This window comes from Microcaecilia unicolor, chromosome 8 (assembly GCF_901765095.1).
Source record: "Microcaecilia unicolor chromosome 8, aMicUni1.1, whole genome shotgun sequence".
Classification (NCBI taxonomy): domain Eukaryota; kingdom Metazoa; phylum Chordata; class Amphibia; order Gymnophiona; family Siphonopidae; genus Microcaecilia; species Microcaecilia unicolor.
The window spans coordinates 91,316,765-91,338,467 of record NC_044038.1 but is presented as its reverse complement, the minus strand read 5'-3'; the positions used below and the strand labels follow the sequence as shown (position 1 = coordinate 91,338,467).

Here is a 21,703-nt window from a genome sequence, read left to right as displayed (position 1 = left end):
AGTGATTAGGAGAAGGTGCTGTGGTCAGATGAGACAAAAATTGAGCTCTTTGGCATGAACTCAACTCGCCGTGTTTGGAGGAAGAGAAATGCTGCCTATGACCCAAAGAACACCGTCCCCACTGTCAAGCATGGAGGTGGAAATGTTATGTTTTGGGGGTGTTTCTCTGCTAAGGGCACAGGACTACTTCACCGCATCAATGGGAGAATGGATGGGGCCATGTACCGTACAATTCTGAGTGACAACCTCCTTCCCTCCGCCAGGGCCTTAAAAATGGGTCGTGGCTGGGTCTTCCAGCACGACAATGACCCAAAACATACAGCCAAGGCAACAAAGGAGTGGCTCAGGAAGAAGCACATTAGGGTCATGGAGTGGCCTAGCCAGTCACCAGACCTTAATCCCATTGAAAACTTATGGAGGGAGCTGAAGCTGCGAGTTGCCAAGCGACAGCCCAGAACTCTTAATGATTTAGAGATGATCTGCAAAGAGGAGTGGACCAAAATTCCTCCTGACATGTGTGCAAACCTCATAATCAACTACAGAAGACGTCTGACCGCTGTGCTTGCCAACAAGGGTTTTGCCACCAAGTATTAGGTCTTGTTTGCCAGAGGGATTAAATACTTATTTCCCTCTGCAGAATGCAAATAAATTCATATACTTTCCACAATGTGATTTTCCGGATTTAATTTGTGATGTGCTATCTCTCACTGTTACCAATAACCTACCCTTCAATTATGGGCTGCTCATGTCTTTGTCAGTGGGCAAACTTACAAAATCAGCAAGGGATCAAATACTTATTTCCACCACTGTATATTCCTGTTTTTCTAGTCATTTACACACATACTTGCCACCTAACATATTAGCATATTTCTTAAAGAATTATCCCAAAGGGCCCAATATTCAGCAGGGTTTTTGTGGCTAGGAGTCACTCCAACTAGAATAAGTTCTGCTCACTGGAGCAATACCTGGATTTTTAAGTTGCACTATCCAGATAGGTACCAGGTCAAATAGCCCCGACAAAAAGGCCCGAAGACAAAATAGCCCTGAAAAAAAAAATAAAAGCAGACAAAAAAGCCTCTGACAAAATAGCCTCCGACAAATCAGCACCTGACAAAAGGGCCTGCCCACAATTTGGCTCTCGACAAAAGCACCTCCCTGACAAAAGGGCCCGCCCTGAGTATTTTACCTGTTCTTCTGCAACTGTGTGTCTTTCTGAGTCCCACTGCTACTTTGAGCTGAGGTATCTGTCCCATCTGTTCTGCTAAATCCTGTGGTGTGTCTCCCTTGCTCCCGGATCAGGCTGAGGGAAGGCTGCAACGCCAACCCGACACCTGCTACAACAGTCTGTCTTAATCGCTGCCAGCGCTGGGATTGATACAAGAGTTGAGGATCCTGGAGGGAGGAAGGAACAGCCCTGCAATACAGGTAAAAATCAGAACTGTCTGAAGGGCCAGCGTTTGGAAAGCAGGACTGTAAAGAAACAGAACTGACAAGTATCTATTATGAATTTATTTGTGTAAAATAACATATTTTGAATGTGGCATAGTGTATTGGGAAGGCTGAATTTCATTACTATAGCGGGGAAAACATTTTTAAAAAATAGCACTCTGACACTCAATTCTACGAAAGTCTCTAGGAGATGAAGGAGTGTTTATGGTAAAATAATTTTATCAAAATTTGGGGTTGAATTTGATGAAATTGATTCCCTTGAGTTATTATCCTATAAATTCAGCTTGGGTAGTATATCGGCAGTATCAATTGTAGATTTTGCTGTATGTAGGCTCACCAGACTATTATGGAAATTGTGAAAGATGTGATTAAATGAATGGCTATATTTCTATTATAGGATATTAAATGTTATAGTTTAGCATGAATTAAACTATATATAGATTATGAAATGAATGAATTATCATGGTAGATGGAATTTGCTTATGCCATTCAATAAAGTTTTTACTTCTTATCTTCATCAAGAGCTATTTTGTCAAGGGTTATTTTGTTACAAGGCTATTTTGTCAGGGTGCCATCCAGATACCCATACCTGTTTTTTCTATTGTTTGAAGTGTTGGACTATCCAGGTAATGCCATTGAAACTCTGGACATACCACCTTGGTACTCATTCAGTTGTGTCAGGGCAGAAATGGATTCTGTTTGGGTGTCAACAATATGAAGCACCGGTACCCAGATATCTACATAAGTACATAAGTATTGCCATACTGGGACAGACCAAAGGTCCATCAAGCCCAGCATCCTGTTTCCAACAGTGGCCAATCCAGGTCACAAATAGCTGGCAAGATCCCAAAACTGCACAAAACATTTTATACTGCTTATCCCAGAAATAGTGGATTTTCCCCAAATCCAATTTAATAATGGTCTATGGACTTTTCCTTTAGGAAGCTGTACAAACCTTTTTTAAGCTCGGCTAAGCTAACCGCCTTTACCACATTCTCTGGCAATGAATTTCAGAGTTTAATTACACATTGAGTGAAGAAACATTTTCTCAGATTTGTTTTAAATTTACTACTTTGTAGCTTTATCGCATGCCCCCTAGTCCTAGTAGTTTTGGAAAACGTGAACAGATGCTTCACGTCTACCCATTTGACTCTACTCATTATTTTATAGACCTCTATCATATCTCCCCTCAGCTGCCTTTTCTCCAAGCTAGTTAATACAGGAAAATCTTTTTCCTGGTGCGGTGTGTTGGAGGAGATGCCTTAAATCTAGGGTATGACTGCTCGGCTCGAAGACCTGGAGGAAGGGAATTCCAGAGCATGGGTGCAGTACAAAAGGATGCTGAGTGTTGAGTTACTGTAAGACAAAAGCAATGGATGGGGGGCAAGGATAGATGCTGGGCAGAGGCTGAATGAAGGGCACGAGAAGCGACATAGGGATAAATAAGGGAAGAAAGTTAGGAAGGGGTGCCTGTCTGAAGGACCTTGAAAACCAGACTAAGGATCTTAGAGCAAATACAAAAAGAAACTGACAACCAGTGATGCTGGGCAAGGAGTGGAATGACATGATCAGATCTATGGGCATGAGCAAGCAGCCAAAGTGGTATTCTGCACTGTTTGTAGGTGCAGCGAAGGGCGACTAAAATGATAGTGGGGATGGGACGACTTCCCTATGAAGAAAGACTAAGGAGGCTAGGGCTATACAGCTTGGAGAAGAGACGGCTGAGGGGAGACATGATAGAGGTATATAAAATAATGAGTGGAGTGGAAAAGGTGGATGTGAAGCGTCTGTTCACGCTTTCCAAAAATACTAGGACTAGGGGGCATGCGATGAAACTACAGTGTAGTAAATTTAAAACAAATCGGAGTTAAGTTTTCTTCACCCAACGTGTAATTAAACTCTGGAATTCGTTGCCGGAGAAAGTGGTGAAGGCGGTTAGCTTAGCAGAGTTTAAAAAGGGGTTGGACGGTTTCCTAAAGGACAAGTCCATAAACCGCTACTAAACGGACTTGGAAAACTCCAAAATTCCAGGAATAACATGTATAGAATGTTTGTACGTTTGGGAAGCTTGCCAGGTGCCCTTGGCCTGGATTGGCCGCTGTCGTGGACAGGATGCTGGGCTCGATGGACCCTTGGTCTTTTCCCAGTATGGCATTACTTATGTACTTATATTTAAGAAGGATATTAAGGACACCAGATAAAACAATGTTACAATAATCCATATGGGAAGTGACAAGAGAACACAACAGAGTAGCACAAGAGTCGTCATCCAGGGAACTGTGGAGGGAACAGATGAGGCGGAGGGAGTAAAAATAAGATTGAACTACTTTGGAGATGTACTGACTGAAAGAAAGTTGTGGATCGAATATCACCCCTAAGTAACTCATGTGGAGGGGCATAATCGAACGCGAACGCCTATCTCCATGGGCATCTATGTCCGAAAACGTGTATGTGAAGAGGCGGGACAGCCCGTATTTTTGAAAAAAATGGACGTCCATCTTTTTTTTTTTTTTTGATAATACGGTTTGTACGGACCAAATGCCATGGATTTGTTTGTTTCTGGGCTGTTTTTTTTAGCGATAATGGAAACTAAAAACGCCCAGCTCAAAAACGTCCTAATCCGAGCCATTTGGTCACGGGAGGGGCGAGGATTCGTAGTACACTGGCCCCCCTGATATGCCAGGACACCAACTGGGCACCCTAGAGGTCAGTGTGGTGGACTTCAGAAAAAGCTCCCACATTCATAGCTCCCTTACCACAGGTGCTGAGCACCCAACCCCCCTCCCCCAAAACCCACTACCCACAAACAGGGCCGTGCTAACACGGTAAGCGAGGTAAGCATGGCAGGGGGGCGCTTTCCTCTGGGGGGCGCCGCCGCACCATGCTCACCTCGCTCGCCCTCCCGCAACATCCCTTTTCTTTTTTTTTCCTTTTAAATTTACCTCCGTGGTGGCGGTTCCGGCAGCGCAGCGTCAGGGAAGGAGGCAGCGCTCCCGACGTCTAGCCTTCCCTTCGCTGTGTTCCGCCTTCTTCGACGTCAGAAGAAGGCGGAACACAGCGAAGGGAAGGCTAGACGTCGGGAGCGCCGCCTCCTTCCCTGACGCTGCGCTGCCGGAACCGCCGCCACGGAGGTAAATTTAAAAAGAAAAAAAAGAAAAGGGATGTTGGGGGGAGAGAAGAGGGTGGGCAGTTGAACAATGGGAGCGGGAGGGCAGGGGAGAAATGAGAGCATGGATGCGAAGGGGGGGGGGGGAGAATAGGGCGGGCCAGGCTGGGACATGGGAGAGAGAGGAGCATGGATGCGAGGGGGGTCATGTAAGGGAGAGAGGGGAATTGCTGGATAGGGATTAATGGAGGGGGCAGGGGACAGAGGAGCATGGATGGGCATGGATTGGGAGGGCAGGGCTCAGGGAGAGAGGGGAATTGCTGGATAGGGATTAATGGAGGGGGCAGGGGACAGAGGAGCATGGATGGGCATGGATTGGGAGGGCAGGGCTCAGGGAGAGAGGGGAATTGCTGGATAGGGATGAATGGAGGGGACAGATGGGCATGGATGGATATGGATTGCAGGGTAGGGCTCAGGGAGAGAGGGGAATTGCTGGATAGGGATGAATGGAGGGGGCAGGTGACAGAGGAGCATGGATGGGCATGGATTGGGAGGGCAGAGCTCAGAGAGAGAGGGGAATTGCTGGAAAGGGATGAATGGAGGGGGCAGGGGACAGAGGAGCATGGATGGGCATGGATTGGGAGGGCAGGGCTCAGGGAGAGAGGGGAATTGCTGGAAAGGGATGAATGGAGGGGGCAGGGGACAGAGGAGCATGGATGGGCATGGATTGGGAGGGCAGGGCTCAGGGAGAGAGGAGAAATTGCTGGACATAGAGGGGAGGGAAGAGAGATGAAGGAGATGAAATGAGGGAAAAGGAAGAGAGGAGAAAAACTGCACATGTATGAAGAAAATAGGCAGAAGCTGAGGACCAGAAATGAAGAAGAAAGGAGGAAAGGAAAGAAATAAATGGAAAGGAAGCCCTGGAAACGGAGTTAAGAGGACAGATAGCAGCAGAATCAGATACTGGGCCAGCATGATCAGAAAAAGAAAGTCACCAGACAACAAAGGTAGAAAAAAAATCATTTTATTTTCATTTTAGTGTTTGGAATATGTCCACTTTGAGAATTTACATCTGCTATCTTATTTTGCAATGTATAGCAATTTGTTTCTAAGAATATTGCTGACAATTCCTGTCAGTGTGGCAAGTGGTGAGCGATCATTTTCACGGGGGGGGGGGGTGGGGGGGGGGGGCGCCAACTGATAGGCTGCAGGAGGGCGCCAGAGACCCTAGGCACGGCCCTGCCCACAAATGTACAACACTACCATAGCTCTTAGGGGTGAAGGGGGCACCTACATGTGGATACAGTGGGTTTTGGAGGCCTCCCATTTACCAGCACAAGTGTTACAGGTAAGGGGGGGGGGATGGGCCTGGGTCCACATGCCTGAAGTGCACTGCGGTACCCACTAAAAGTGCTCCAGGGACCTGCATACACGCAGGCCTCTAGGACTTGTTGCTGCTGTATAACTTTGGCACACCAGTTGACACCTGAAGACTAATCTCTCCGAAAACGTCCTTTATTGGAATAAGCACGTTTACTCACAGTTAACTTCAGATCAGAGGTTGTGCCCCACTGGCAACGAGTCTCCCTGGTACTGAGATTAGCAGTAGATCAGAGCTGGCAGAATGCTGTACAATGCCCTCTTTCAGCAACATTCAAGGTAAGAACTAGGTTCTGTAACGTGGCTAACACATGAAAGGGATCTAAAACTGGCTTACAAAAATGGCCACTACCTCATGGACTACCGGAAACAAAATAGGGCACACTCTGACCCAGTAAGCAGGGGGAAAAGCACCATGGGAGTACAGCCTACCAACTACCAACATCGTGAGCATTTACCACAAACTAGTGGAATCACGGAGCCCAATACCCTACACCCACCACAATGCATTGCTGATGTGACTCTGCAGTGCCCTTAACAGAAAAGGTGTCACACTCACCCGAGAGCCACATCAGAACCAGGGAAAGACTGTCACAGGATAGAACACGTTCTGCTGTCATGAAGGTGGGTACGGCATTTGAGGCTGGCATAGAGGCTGGAAAACAAAGTTTATAAAGTGGTTTTTTTTTTGGTGGGAGGGGGTTAGTGACCACTGGGGGAGTCCGGCGAGGTCATCCCCGATTCCCTCCAGTGGTCATCTGGGCAGTTGGGACACTTTTTTGGGACTTGTTCATGAAAAAAAGGGTCCGAAAAAGGTGACCCAAAATCGCACTAAAAACGCCTTTTTTTTTCAATTATCAGCTAAAGATGCCCATCTCTCCTCGGCCGATAACCACGCTCCAGTCCCGCCTTCACCACGCCTCCGACATGCCCCCGTCAACTTTACCCGTTTCCGCGACAGATTGCAGTTAGAAACCCCCAAAATCGGCTTTCGATTATACCAATTTGGGCGCCCACGGGAGAAAGACGCCCATCTCCCGATTTGGGTCAAAATATAGGTGTCTTTCACTTTCGATTATGAGCTGGAGAGTCAACTAGTGTTACAGGCAAGTTTCTAATGGATGGAATCAAGGAGGAAAAGGAAGAACGACTAGTCACCCATAAAGCAAGTGTATTAGAACAGGTTCAGGACCAGATGGTGCGAGACAAGCCAACTGTCTATAGCATTCAGGCAGGATTGTCAGGATCCTGAGTGAAGATCAGGAGGCTATCATCATCGTAGAAATATGAAGAGTGGATTAGGGAAGCTAAGGGAGCCAGGAAAACATTGAGAAAGTTAGGACAGCAAATTTTCTGTCCTGGGCAATTATCCGGACAGTGGTCTGAATATTGTTGCTCTCCCAGCTCCCCCTCACTCCACCCACACACTGTCCCCACACTATCCAGATTTTACTAAGGCAGTCTGTAAGAATATTCAATGGCATTATTCAGATAGTGCCGTTGAATATCTACAACCAGCATTGGCTAAACCATTTATCTGGATAACAGTGGCCATTATCCAGATATATGGCTTTGAATATTGACATGCCTGGTTTTATTCCATTTTTTCCAGAAGCAGGATCCTGCATGCTAATGACACCCATGCTGATATACTGAAAGGCATGAGACTGAAGTACACAAGACTCAGAACCACTTAAATTGCTGCCTTGTTGGGTGCTAGTGGTTTGGGAGGCTCGTCTACTACATCCCTTCTATTTTCACATAGGAGAAAGAGAGACTGGGCTATATCTTTGCATTCCAGCAAGGTGCCCTGACAATATACCCTATGGTTCAAGAACATATTTAAGCTGAAGGGTATCACCATCTTTTACATCTACAGGATTCCTGAGGATTCCAGTACAGCTTATTGGATCCCAAGCTAAAACCAACATCTGAGCTCAGATTCCCTGATCCTTAAAGCTACTATCTTCTGAACTGTAAATGGAATCCTAAAAGTGACTGTCATCTAGTCTGCGAAAAATAAGAATTGTGCTACACCCTGTGGTGGGAATCAAGAGATTACGAGATTGAAGCACTTGTTGATAAAAGGAGTGATATATCTTAGAGACTTTGTAAATGCCTGTTTGCTACTGGTGCTTAATTGCTTGTTCTTGTGTCACATTTGACAATTTGATTGCAATGAGTGACTAAGGGGCCAATGCAGAAGCCTAGCTGCATGGTTACTGCGGGTTGTGTGCAAACGTTAATGGCAGATCAATGAAGAGAGGAATTGAGTATGGGTGATAACTCGCATGGAAGACCTGGCCACACATTGCATTAAAATATACAGTAATGAGGTCATTATGGGGGGAATTCATCAAGGTGCAGTAAAAGTTTGTCTTTTACTGCACCGTGATTCTCCATGAGATTCAGGAACCTGATACAGAACTTGAAGTACAGGGTTTATATTGAGATTCTGTCCATTCCTGTAGAGAATCCAAACTTCACTCCCACACAGAATAATTTGTTGAAAGATGCTATCAATTATAGCTAGCTAGAGACCCTAGTTTCATATATTGCTAATTTAAAAATAGGGGTGAGGGAGGAGTGATGTGGTGGGAATGATGTATGCATGTGTTGCTTTGGCTTGCGCCCCTTCCTGTACCTAGCTTGCACCCCTGTTGATGCCACTGCCCTGTGATGGAATATGTATAAAGAAGACCAGTTTCCTATACACCCCATCACACCATATAATTTCTTAATGTGAACTGAGGGAGAAACAGGGAGACAGAAAGAGAATAACAGGCAGAAAGAGAAAAAGTTAAAATTTATGAGAAAAAGGAATAGAAAAGGTCAAGAAAGAGGGGAAAAGAGAGCTCTAGGAATGTACTTACAGGCAAAGCAGTATGTCTCCTCTTTTGAAGATGTGCAGTGTGGGAGGGGAGAGAACTGGGGAAGCACCAGCTCAGTTTCTAGGAGAAATCAGTCTTGTGCACACACATCTTTTTTTTTTCTTCACATGTTTAAGTGACTTTTATATTTCCAAATGTCTGATGATTTTTGAAACCTGATTTTTCAGAACTTTTGATTTTCTTGTGTCTGCTTTGTTGTTGAGATAAGACTGAGGGATTGAATAGTTTGTACCTCTCAGCAGAAGGTGCTGTATTTCTTAGCAGTCTCTTGAAAGCACACCTAGACAGTCAGATTTTCAGGATTACCACAATAAATATGCATGAGACATATCTGCATATATTGGAAACCCATTGGATTCAAATGTTTCTCATGCATATTCAATGTGGTAATCCTAAAAACCTGACTGGCGACCTGTGCCTCCAGGAAAGGGTTGAGATACACTGCTGTAGGAAATGGTACAGGAGTGCTAGCTATGACAGAGCTCTGAGCACCTGCAGTTCCAGACCCCCCCCCCCCTCAGAGCCACCATTGCTTCCACAAATCCCCACTCAGACTGTCCCTAGGCTCCCCTCTGTTCTTATGCCATTAACCCCTCCCCCGTGCTGCCAGTCACAGTGCTTCCAAGGACTACCCCCCCCTGCTAGTATTGCCGCTGCTGTCTGACCCCCCTCAGAGAGAAAACTGCTTAAGGTGGTAAGTTGCACCTCTGTCTGGGTGGTAGCAGTATTCACTAGCCTTCTTAAGTTGCAACTTATTCCAGACTCACAGGCAGATGATCAGAAGTCCCACATTTTTCCAAACAGTGCTCTAAAATTAGCGCTGGAACAGCGTGAGACATTAACTCCCCTATGATCAGAGCTAATAGTATGCAAATTTAAGCACGCTATTAACTCTGATCATATGGGTACTTTTGCAGGTGGATTGTGCCTGGGCATGCGCCCAAGGCACAATCCTCTCACAGAAATTGTGTGACAGCTCTGGGCTGTCAAAAAAAAAAAAGAAGTCTGTCAAACAGGGCTGAAGGTCCCCCATCCCACCCCGACACAGGGCCCGGCATCCCCAGTCCCGCCGACAGAACCCCTTACACCCCCCCCCCAACAAAGCACCCGATACCCCCAGCCCCCTGACACTTTCCTGGTGGTCTAGCACTCCCCAACCCCCAATGACAAAGCAACCTCAAACCCCCCCCCAACAGAGGCAAACTGAACACCCTCCCAGACAGAGAGGGCTCGGTGCTCCAACCCTCCAGCCCCCCCCCAGTGGTATAACATCCCTCCCCCTGTGTACCTCTAACGACGAGCTACTCCCTCCTTCACTACTGCCTCCAAAATGGCGGTACCCTGCCCAGTGCATCCTGGATGTGCTGGGTGGGGCTTTCCTCCATATAAGGGAGAAACTCCCATGAATGGTAGGGAAGCCCCGCCCAGCGCATCCCAGGATGCACTGGGCAGGGCACCACCATTTTGGAGGTGCGCTGAAGAAAGGAGTGCTACTCCCTCAGAGGTACACGGGTGGAGGGCACTAGACCACCAGGGGGGAAGAGCTGGACTGGAAGTCCACCGGACCTCCATCCCTTGAGCCCTCTCTGTCAGGGAGGGGGTGTCCGGTTTGCCTCTGTCGGGGGGGGGGGGGGGGTTGTGGAGCACTAGACCACCAGGGAAGTGTTGGTTGCTGTGTCAGAGGAGGCTGGGGGTATTGGGGGGTGTCAGTGTCCGGTGCTGTGTCGGGGGGGAGGGGGGTGTCGGGTCATCTGTCCGGGTGGGATGGGGAGGCCCACTAGCATTCAGATGCATGCTGGACAGGGCTCTCCATTCTCCCCAATGACCTGCAAACCCTAATGTCAACTCTAAACTGGCATAGGGTTTGCTGCAGGAGCAACACCCTTGTTTGGCATGTTGCCTGCTGAGCATTGGGGAGGAATAGGTAATGCCTTGTTTAGCATGCCTTTGCATGCTCATTGCATTCAGAGATGGCCAGTGCGCTGTTACACGAGCTGGCCAGCTCTGATCATCGGGCCAGAGCAAATGCAGGTGCTAGTTGGGCGCTATTGACCTCTAGTGCCCACATTTGCTTTTGATCATCTGGGAGTCCAGTGAAAATTCAGGGCAGTCATAAGCTGTGCTGTTCGCTCTCTCTCCGTTTCACCCAGTGAAACCGAGAGTGAACGGCTTCATATGGATTTCCTTCTCCTGTATCTGCCTGGAGCCATCTGTTCATGAATTGTGGGGGTCTCTACCGCTTCACCTGATTCACATGAGTAGTCAGCTCTAGGCAGACACAGGGGGAGGAAGCAGACCAATATGCAGCCGTTCACGGTTTCCTCCTCTTGCAGTGCAATTTCAGCAGGCTGTTTCCTCCTACTCTTGCAGTGCAATTTCAGCAGGGAAGTAGAAGAAAGAGTGAACAGCACAGCTGCTGCCTGCCTGTGGCTGGGTATAGCAGAAGGCAGGGAAAGGTGACTGTGCACCTTGTCGTGGTGGAGAGAGGTGAGGGGCAAAGCAAGGTGACTGAGCACCATTGCTTGGGCTCAGACTTAGTCAAACTCAAATCCAGAAGTTTTTGAACAGTAGATTATTGTCTACTGCTGCACTTTAAGTCAGTCACTGTTTGATATGTGTTCATTAACTAAAAGTCATTTACACATTTGCTATGAATAAATATTTCTTTAGCAAAGGTAGTAGCCATTTTATTTTGTCTCCGCAAATACGGTAACCCTAGTTCTAGTGTGCTGTATCATTCTGCCTACATTCTAGAAAAACATTATAACATACGAAGAACATTGTTAACCATATTCTCCACTGAAATCATTATCGGGTTGTAGGGTGGAGGAGATAAGAATGGTCTAATAGGAAGGTGGTGATTTAAATAACCTGCAGTGATTCAGAAGTGGAAATTTCCTATGGTGCCTGGAAAGTCCTCTCATAAGGGACAGACTTAGTCAGACTGTTTCTTGTGTCACTTCAGTAAATCAAGGACTTTCTTCATGTCTACCTTCCTTCCTTCGGCACTGTGATTGTTTCTCTCTCTCTCTCTCTCTCCCTCTCTCTCCCCTCTCTTTTCCTTCCCCCTCTCCCCCTTTCCCCTCTCCCTCTTTGCCTCTCTCAATTCCTCTGTCCCTATCCTCACCTTCATTCCTTTGTCTCTCCAGCTTTCTCTTACTGCCTCTGCTTTCCCTCTTTGTATCCATCCTTTTCTCTGCTCCCATTGTCTTTCTATCTCTTTCCTCAGCTTTTTTCACCCCTCCATTCTCTCTCTTTATTGTGCCATCCCTCTCACGTCTTTCTTCCTTTCACTGCTCTATTCTATCTCCTCTCTCCTTTGCTGCTTTTCTCCTCATACTTCTTTCTTACCTTTTGTCTCTGTCTGTCTGTCTGTCTTTCTTTCTCAGCTTTTCCATCCTTCCTTCATTGGTTCTTTTTGTCAATCACACTCGCTCCTCTTTCTCCTTGCTTTGCTTAGCCCTCTTTCTGCCTTTCTCCCTCTAACCCCTTCTTCCTCTCTCTGGATTGGCCACTGTTGGAAACAGGATACTGGGCTAGATAGACCATAGGTCTGACCCAGTATGCTATTCTTATGTTCTTATTACACCTTCTCTTTACACTTTCCCCCTGTATCCAGCTCTTGCAAAAATACTCTTCACTGTTATTTAACCTGCTCTAAGCTGTGACTGGAGGATAAAATGGTTGACAAAATGTTGGTGTCTCTGAGAAACAATGCAAGCTCTAGAGAGTCTGGTCTTCACTCCCAGTCCATTAAGGCTGCCAACAGATTAGGTTTTCAGGATATTCCTAATGAATATCCATGAGAGAAATTTACATGACTACTCCTCCATTTAATGCAAATTTCTCTCATGCGTATTCATTAGGGGTATCCTGAAAACCTGACCTTTTGATGGTCCTCAAGGACTGGGAATGAAGACCAAGGGCCTGATGCACAAAACTTACTGGGCCAGCAACATGGGTTTTTGACCGGTTCCAGACATTTTTACAATCATGGTATTCAACGAGAAATGCACAAAGGGAATCTGCAGGGTCTTTTCTGTTCATGGTAGCAGACTACGCTAATGATATGCAAATGTTTATAAGTAGCTGATTACTGTGTAAATGTGCATTCGGAGGGATGCACAGCGCTTTAGAAATGATAAGTAGTAGTAGTAGTAGTAGCATTTGCAAGCGTAGCACAGAAAGGCCCACCCACTTTTATTGACAGAAATTTTACGGGAGGTCTAGAGCAGCCATAGCAGGACAGGTCACAGTGAATTTTGCCTGCACAGAGGAAGAAAAGAGTGCTACAGGTACTGTCACATTATTGCCATAAGAAAGTGTATGCAGTGGCTCGGCGTAGCGCCAAACTCTTCTGCTGGAGAAGGGTGGGGGACAACCCGGACTCAGATGCTGAAGGTGTCAGAGCTGCTGGTGCAGAGCCTTAGAGGTCTGCTCTGGAAGAAAGGGCACAGTTCAGATGGGGATCATATTAGCGCTGGATAGAGGGGCAGAAGCAGGCAAGTAGAGAAGAAAAGTGGTGCGGATGTTTAATCACCTACAGGGGAGGAAATCTGTGGGCTGCTTGACGGGGCTGCATAATTAAGGATCCAGGGAGGAGCTGCACTACTACAAGGAACTGGGCTGGGGGACAGCTTTGTGCATGTGTGAAAGCTGTGTGTAGAAAAAAGCCACACACGGCTTTTATACACGCACATAATAAAAAACCCTGGGGCGCGAAAGCGGGAACCCTACAAAAAGTTGCCATGGAGCCGCGTTCAGGGCATGCACTTAACAGCCACACTTACCAATTGACTGTTATGCGCATGCGCTGGTGCTTTCCCCTACCGAGCTGCTCTATTTTTGCAAGCAGCTCATTTTCATGTGATTACTTTTCAGAATTGCCCGCTATTTCCACCTTGGTAATTTTTATTGGGGTAGAAATAGCAGGCGGTTCTTTCCAGGGACTTTTGTGCATTGGGCCCCAAGTGGAGCTCAAAGGTTCAGTATAGGAATTTATTTTTCTACGGTCACTAGTTGAATCTAGCTTATTAAGGATGCACTGACCCTGTCCTGGCTCTGCCCCATTTCACCTGTAGAGTTGTAGTTTCCAATTTTCTAAGAAAAGCAGGAATTAAAAGTTAGCCAGTGCAGTGTATTAAAGGTGGGACCAGATCCTCAGTATGTCTGAGATGACCAGTGCTCACATGATGACTCTATAATAACACCTTGTCCCCTAATGCTTACGGTTGTTTCATCAGCTGCACCTCCATTGTGGTCCCTCCATTGTCATTGACTACTTCACGCATACTGGATTCAGTCAAGTCCTTTCTGCTGCCATGTTCACTGTGGAGTAAACCCTTTGGGAAAGGATTTACACAGCCAGGGAACCCCACTGAAGATGACAGAGTTGTGTGTGGGGGGCTCATCATAGGAAAGGAAGGCGGAAATGCTCTCAACTGGTAGCTGACCAGTGGCACAGCAGGCTGGAAAGACTGATTGGATTTTAGAGCTACCATCCCATCACTGCCCCAGATCATCTCAGGAGACCAGTGTCTTGCTCTGTTCTCTGGGATTTGGCTGTTCTGGTGCATTGTGGTGGTGGTGGCAGAAGTAATAACACTGTCTCTTGTCTTAAAGCTGCTGTTGCCAAAATTATGACTGTTTTCTGTCTCTTCCACCATGGAACTGGTGTTGTCTGCAGTAATGGGATCTTCAGAATCGACCTTTCTTTTTGATGGTGATGCTGGGTGTGTGTTGCTGTCAATTAGATTAAAGGCCATTTTGTTAACTTTTTCATGTCCATTGGCCAGTAAAGACCCACTGGATTCTATCAGACTTGCTTTGGAGAGATTGTCTGATTCAGTTCTCACTAGTGTAGTAGGATACCATTTCTGACCTTGGACAATACCATTGACAGGGTTACTGTGACTTTCCTGACAGGGTGACCTGTTGAACTCAGTGCTTTTGCCTATTAAACTGTTTGAGTCAGCCTCCTTTTTCAATAAGATATCCGCAGTGGGATTACCCAGTACCTTGGCTTTGATCTTCTGACTTTGGGATGAAAGAGATCCCAGGCTCTTCAGGCATTCACTTGCCAAAAACTCCATCTCCAAGGCCTCAGCAGCTGCTAGGATGCTACTGAGGTCCTCCACTCTGGCCTCTAGGCTCTCTGTGTAAGAGTATTCTAAGATTTGCTGAAAGGTCTTGCCCGTCAGGAAGTCCAGGTTGTAGTGCTTAGTGTGATCTTGGGCCCTGCTGCTGTGACCTTGAAAAAGGGCTTGGAACGTTCGGCTGGCACATGCCAGGACCAGGCTATGTGCATGGAAGTCCTGATGGCCTACCTTGATATGCACATCACAGAACATCTCTGAAAGTCTCATCTCATTGGCTTTCTGTAGCAGCAGGCTTGAGTGGTATGGGTTCCATAGCTTCACCTGGTTCATATTCCTTAAGATGTTCTTCAAACAACTCTTTTGACCTCTGCTACAACATATCGCTGTCCTGCTAAAAAAATTAATACGTTAATTAAGCAAATATGAAAAGGTGCTCCAGTTAAAATCTACAGTTAGAGGTGAGAAACACATTACCATTCCAAATCAGCCAATGGAGAAATAGTCAGGGACACTACAAAGCTATTAGATGCTCTAGGTGAATCATTAAGCTTGCAACCCTCCCCCCCCCCCACACGCAATATTTTCATACTTAAAGTTAATGATTGTGATTATCCCATCATCACCTATCCTAGATCAATCCTATGTAACATCATGAGAATTTTTACAGCAGTTTGTGCTGTCTTGAATTATCTATGCTGTGCATAGTTCATTAAGTCCATTAAGTTAGTGCTTCCATTGCTGGCCTATGGGAGCCCTGATAGCCAGTAGGAATAAGCTGCCTAAATTTTATCCCAGCTCTCATCTCTAGGCTTCTATCCCTCATCAGATAAACAGTTTGGAGCCAGCTTAAGTTATGGCCTTTCTGTAAACCTGTTGTTTTTTTTTTCCTGTTTCAGCACCTGCCAGTTTCCAGAGACAGTAGAATCCTCTGGAAACTAAAGGAAGGGTAGGAGGGGTTTACTTTATGATAATTTGGGAAAGGATCTGGTTGAAGCAGTTACCTCCCCCCTATGTGTTATAAGCTTCCTGTTTTGCCCACCAAATTTGTCTTGGGTTTCATCTCCCGCCTTTGACCCATACTACTAGGGAGACCCCTCCTGTCCAGCCTGATGCAGAAATCTTGAATGCAGAATCAGCCTGTCAAACTCCCATGACTTGGCACTACAAGGCACTTGCTAAAAGAGCAAGGATTCAAGGACCAAGGGACAAATAACAGACCTGAAACCCGGTTGCTGGCTTGTGTAGTGGAAAGGTAAGGGGAACATTTCCACCCCTGTGTGGTCCAGGGAAGAAGGAGAGAGGAATTCATTCATGGTACCTGTAGTGACATCCAGGCATCCTGCAACTTCTAACATAGCAGCAGGGTTGCCAGGTGGAAAATTTTTTTCCCACCCAATCCAGGCCAAAAACCAGCCCAAAACCCGCCCAAACTCAAACCCCGCCCCTGACACCCCACCCCCGCGTCATCACCCCGCCCCCGCCGTCATCAACCCCGCCCCCGCCGTCATCGGCCCCGCCTCCACAGTCACAGGCCCCGCCTCCCCCGTCATCGGCCCCGCCTCCCCGTCATCGGCCCCGCCTCCCCCGTCACCGGCCCCGCCCAGAACGTCACTAACCCCGCCCAAAACGTCACTAACCCCACCCACAACGTCACTAACCCCGCCCCCCGCGGCCAAAAAAAACCGCGAAAAACCGCAGAAAAGAAGAAAAAGAAGCCCAAAAAAACCGCGACCCACCGCGGGCAAAAATTTCCCGCGGCGGGTCGTGGAAAACCGCCCAATTGGGCGGGAAAACCGCCCACCTGGCAACACTGCATAGCAGGCAGGAGGAGAAAATAACTATTTACCATCTGATAATTTAATCACTGCAGAGCCACAGTGTCTATCATCTAGCCACCAAGGAGCATGTACGTGTTTACCAACTAATTAAATATTGATCACAGTTAAGATCTGCTTAAATGTACCAGCAAGTGAATTGTGTGCAAGCCAAGCCCTCACCACACCAATGAGTGGTTTGAGTAACAAGGAGAATAAGGAGAAGCTGTTTGTAATTTCTGTGCTTGATTAGAAGAGAGGAGAAAGCTATTGTAAATAGTTGGCCATCAGTGTTGAAGTTGTTGAAGCTGTACCATCATCAATTGAAGTACAGTAAAGGTTCTGGTTTTCGGGGGTCACGTGATGCTAAGGAGCTGAGCGGATGCTTCTTTGCCGGCTCCGCTCCTGTCACACCGAAAACAGTAATTTAATCTGCGTTATAGCCCCCGATTCGCTTTCTAACCTACCTGGCTGGATTCATTTGGAACACGTTTGTAGTGGCGAGTTATTAATCCCTACTCAACAGAGGCACAGAGGGTATGCCTGTGAAGGTCCCGCGAGGGAAGAAGCAAAGCGTTCAAGGTCTGCAGACAAAGATGGCGGCAGCGCAGGAGTCTACCCCTGTTACTAACTTACCCACGGATCTCATTTGGGAGTTGGTGCAGCAGATCTCAGTAGTTCTCGAAGAGAAGCTGTCCAAGCTACAAGCCTCGGTAGACCACATACGAAGACAAGGCGTTCGCTTGCAGCAGGTGGAAGAGCACGTGTCACATCAGGAGGATCAGGCGGACAGTGCAAATGGAAGGATTATGGAACTAGAACAAAAATGTGCACTGACAGGTTCAATGAAGTGGAGGAGTTCTTTCTTTACAATGAGTAGGTTTTGGGGACCGTATTGGCCATGGGAGAGTAGGTGTGTTGGGGGGTCCAGCTGGGGGATCCTCTAGACTCAAATAAGCATTGCTGTTTTGCTCCGCAGGGTGCCCAATATAGAAGCCATGGCTAATTTGAAAATAGTGTCACTTAATGTGGACGGTGTGCACTCTCCAATAAAAATAACAAAAATATTACAGGCTTTTAAGCGGCAGCAGGCTGATGTGGCGCTATTGCAAGAAACTCGCTTGGGGAAATCTGAACATCTAAAATTGAAAAGGGACTGGGTGGGTGATCTATATTTTGCAGTATATAACAGTAGGCAAAGGGGAGTAGCTATATTGATAAAGAGAACTGTGGCATTTGACATACAGCAGTTATATCAGGACCCAGAAGGTCGGTTTGTCATAGTGGCGGGTGACCTGCAGGGCGTCAAAGTGGCGCTCTGCAGCATTTATGCACCCAACAATTACTCTCACAAATTTTTTACATTGCTGACAGCCCGTTTGGCAACCTTTGATGATTACCCGCTTATTATAGGGGGAGATTTTAATATAACTAGTGACCCTTCGATAGATCATAAACCCCAAAGAAAGTTTGTACAGACCAAGATGGGAGAGGGGTGAATTTTGTGGTCAGGGAGTTGGAGATGGAAGATATCTGGCGCCTTCAGCATTTGGATGATCGTGATTATACCTTCTTCTCACATCCGCACGGGGTCCATGCACGCCTTGACTACATACTGGTGTCCCACTCGTTAATTCGTATAACGGATCAATCGGGAATTGGGGAACCGGATGTTTCAGACCATGCTCCAATGTGGGTCAATCTGCAGTGGAGAGGAGAACCATGTCCACCCCGTTGGCGAATGAACCCGGCTCTATTCCAGGATAGAGAATTCCTTATGTACCTGAGGCAGGGCTGGCTGGATTAGGTAATAATGATATGGAATCAGTGGGGGCCAGAATATATTGGGAGGCCGCGAAGGTGGTACTTTATGGTAAAATCATAGCTTATACGGCATCTTTGAACAAACGCCGCGAAGCCCAAACCAAGGAGCTAACACTTAAATTGAGAGATGCGCATAGGCAGTTTATTCAATCCCCCTCGGATGATGGGAAGAAGGCTTATATGGAAAATAAGAAGCAGCTGCAGGAATTATTAGATATGAGGGCACTTTATAATATAAAATTGTATAAGTATAGGTTGCACTAGTGGGGGAATAAAACAGACAAACTTCTCGCATCCCTGGTGAATCAGAGATCAGCAAAAAATTATATTAGTAAATTAAGGGACTCAAAGGGAGCGCTGCATGCGGGGATAGATGCTATAAAAAGAGAGTTTGTGAGATTCTACTCTTTCTTGTACAGCGAAGGCTGTTTTTCAGAGAGCAAGTGTAAAGATTTTTTTGCCAAAGTGAATCTCCCATCTCTATTCACTGAGCAGCAAGCGTTTCTTAATGCGCCGCTGCAAGGGAAAGAAATTCAGCGAGTAATAAAGAAACCCAGACCGGATAGATTAAGCGTGGAGTATTATAAAATCTTGCAGGACATGATAGTTCCCTCTTTTATTTCAATGTGTGAAGAGGTCAAGTCCGCTGGTTTAATGGGCCCTACTCTAAATCATGTTTACATTACAGTTCTCCCAAAGCCAGGCAAGGATGCAGAGTTGGTGGGTTCATACAGACCAATTTCTTTGCTCAACCAAGACATTAAGATCATGGCGGCGGTGCTGGCGGCCTGGCTGAGCACCTTGGCTCCTTGTTTGGTCCACTCGGATCAAGTGGGCTTCGTGCAGGGAAGATTCGCCTCAGCTAACATTTTAAAAGTGAGTAGGATTTTGTTTGAGGGAAACCAGAGAGCAGGGGATGCAATCTTGGCAAGCTTGGATGCCAAAAAAGCATTTGATAAAGTAGTGTGGGATTATTTGTTTTGGGTGTTGCAACGCTTTGGCATCCAGGGGGATTTTTTGAATTGGATTTGTGCACTTTATAGTAATCCCACGGCCCAAATAATATAAATGACTCTCTCACAGACCCACTGTCATTAAAAGGAGGCACAAGGCAGGGGTGCCCGCTGTCGCCCTTACTTTTTATCCTCACACTAGAGCTTCTAGCAGCTAGAATCCGGCAGGATTCAGCTTTGAAGGGGGGTTTCCGAAGGGGGCAGGGAATATTGGATAAACTTATTTGCTGATGATATGCTCCTACTGCTGGACAATGCATCTACCACATTGCCATTGGTAATGACTATTATTCAGGAATTTGGCGACTTTTCAGGCCTTATCATAAACTTTGGGAAGTCAGAGGCACTACCTATTAGTTCCCCATGTGTCAGCGTAGCCGTGCCGGGTTTTCCTCTACCATGGGCCAAAGTGGGAATAAAATACCTAGGAGTTTATCTAAGTGCTGATCAGGTGTGGATCTATAAAAGGAATGTGTTAGACAGGTTGGACATGATCAAGAAACTATGTCACCAGTGGAAAGACCTTCTGGTGAGCTTCATTGGCCGGATTGCGTTAGTCAAAATGGTATTGCTGCCTAAGCTGATTTACCCTTTGCAAATGCTCCCAATCTGGGTTCGCAAGCCTGAGGATGATCTGTTCCGCAGTCTGGTAGGCTCTTTCATATGGCATGCCAAGCGACCACGGATCTCTTTCGCAAAGCTAATGCACAAAGCCATGGGACTGGACGGGATCCACCCCAGGATATTGAGGGAGCTCAGAGAGGTTCTGGCGGGTCCTCTTAAAGATTTGTTTAATAAATCCTTGCAGACGGGAGAGGTTACGAGGGATTGGAGAATGGCGGATGTGGTCCCTCTTCACAAAATTGGCGAATGGGAAGAAGCTGGAAACTACAGGCCGGTAAGCCTCACCTCGGTTATTGGAAAAGTAATGGAAGCGATGCTGAAGGAAAGGAGAGTGAATTTCCTGGAAACCAATAAGTTGCAAGATCCAAGACAACTTGGTTTTACCAAAGGGAAATCATGCCAAATGAATCTCATTGAGTTCTTTGATTGGGTGACCGGAGAACTGAATGAGGGACGAGCTATAGACGTAATCTACTTAGATTTCAGCAAAGCTTTTGACACGGTTCCCCACAGGAGGCTCTTAAATAAACTGGACAGGCTGAAGATAGGACCCGAAGTGGTGAACTGGATTAGGAACTGGTTGACGGACAGACGCCAGAGGGTGGTGGTTAATGGAATTCGCTCGGATGAGAGAAAGGTGAGTAGTGGAGTGCCTCAGGGATCAGTGCTGGGGCCGATTCTGTTCAATATATTTGTGAGTGACATTGCCGAAGGGTTAGAAGGCAAAGTTTGCCTATTTGCGGATGATACTAAGACCTGTAAAAGAGTGGACACCCGGGAGGGAGTGGAAAACATGAAAAAGGATCTCAGGAAGCTAGCAGAATGGTCTAAGGTTTGGCAATTAAAATTCAATGCGAAGAAATGCAAAGTGATGCACTTAGGGAGTAGAAATCCACGGGAGACGTATGTGTTAGGTGGTGAGAGTCTGATAGGTACAGACGGGGAGAGGGATCTTGGGGTGATAGTATCTGAGGATCTGAAGGCGACGAAACAGTGTGACAAGGCGGTGGCCGTAACTAGAAGATTGCTAGGCTGTATAGAGAGGTGTGACCAGCAGAAGAAAAGAGGTTTTAATGCCTCTGTATAAGTTGTTGGTGAGGCCCCACCTGGAGTGTTGTGTTCAGTTTTGGAGGCCGTATCTTGCTAAGGATGTAAAAAGAATTGAAGCGGTGCAAAGAAAAGCTACGAGAATGGTATGGGATTTGCGTTAAAAGACGTATGAGGAGAGACTTGCTGACCTGAACATGTATACCTTGGAGGAAAGGAGAAACAGGGGTGATATGATAATTATGTTCAAATATTTGAAAGGTATTAATCCGCAAACGAACCTTTTCCGGAGATGGGAAGGTGGTAGAACGAGAGGACATGAAATGAAATTGAAGGGGGGCAGACTCAAGAAAAATGTCAAGAAGTATTTTTTCACGGAGAGAGTGGTGGATGCTTGGAATGCCCTCCCGCGGGAGGTGGTGGAGATGAAAATGGTAACGGAATTCAAACATGCGTG

General features: G+C 46.6%; 1 protein-coding gene across 1 annotated transcript in view; it reads right to left on the bottom strand.

Annotated features, from left to right (window-relative positions):
* Positions 1-15,254, bottom strand: part of LOC115476747 (zinc finger and BTB domain-containing protein 16-A-like) — a 375,007-nt gene extending 359,753 nt beyond the window's left edge. Inside the window, exon 1 of the mRNA XM_030213317.1 lies at positions 14,056-15,254. Within this exon, the coding sequence (XP_030069177.1) occupies positions 14,056-15,254 (1,199 nt within the window). The remainder of the gene's footprint in view (positions 1-14,055) is intronic.
* Positions 15,255-21,703: the final 6,449 nt, after the last annotated feature.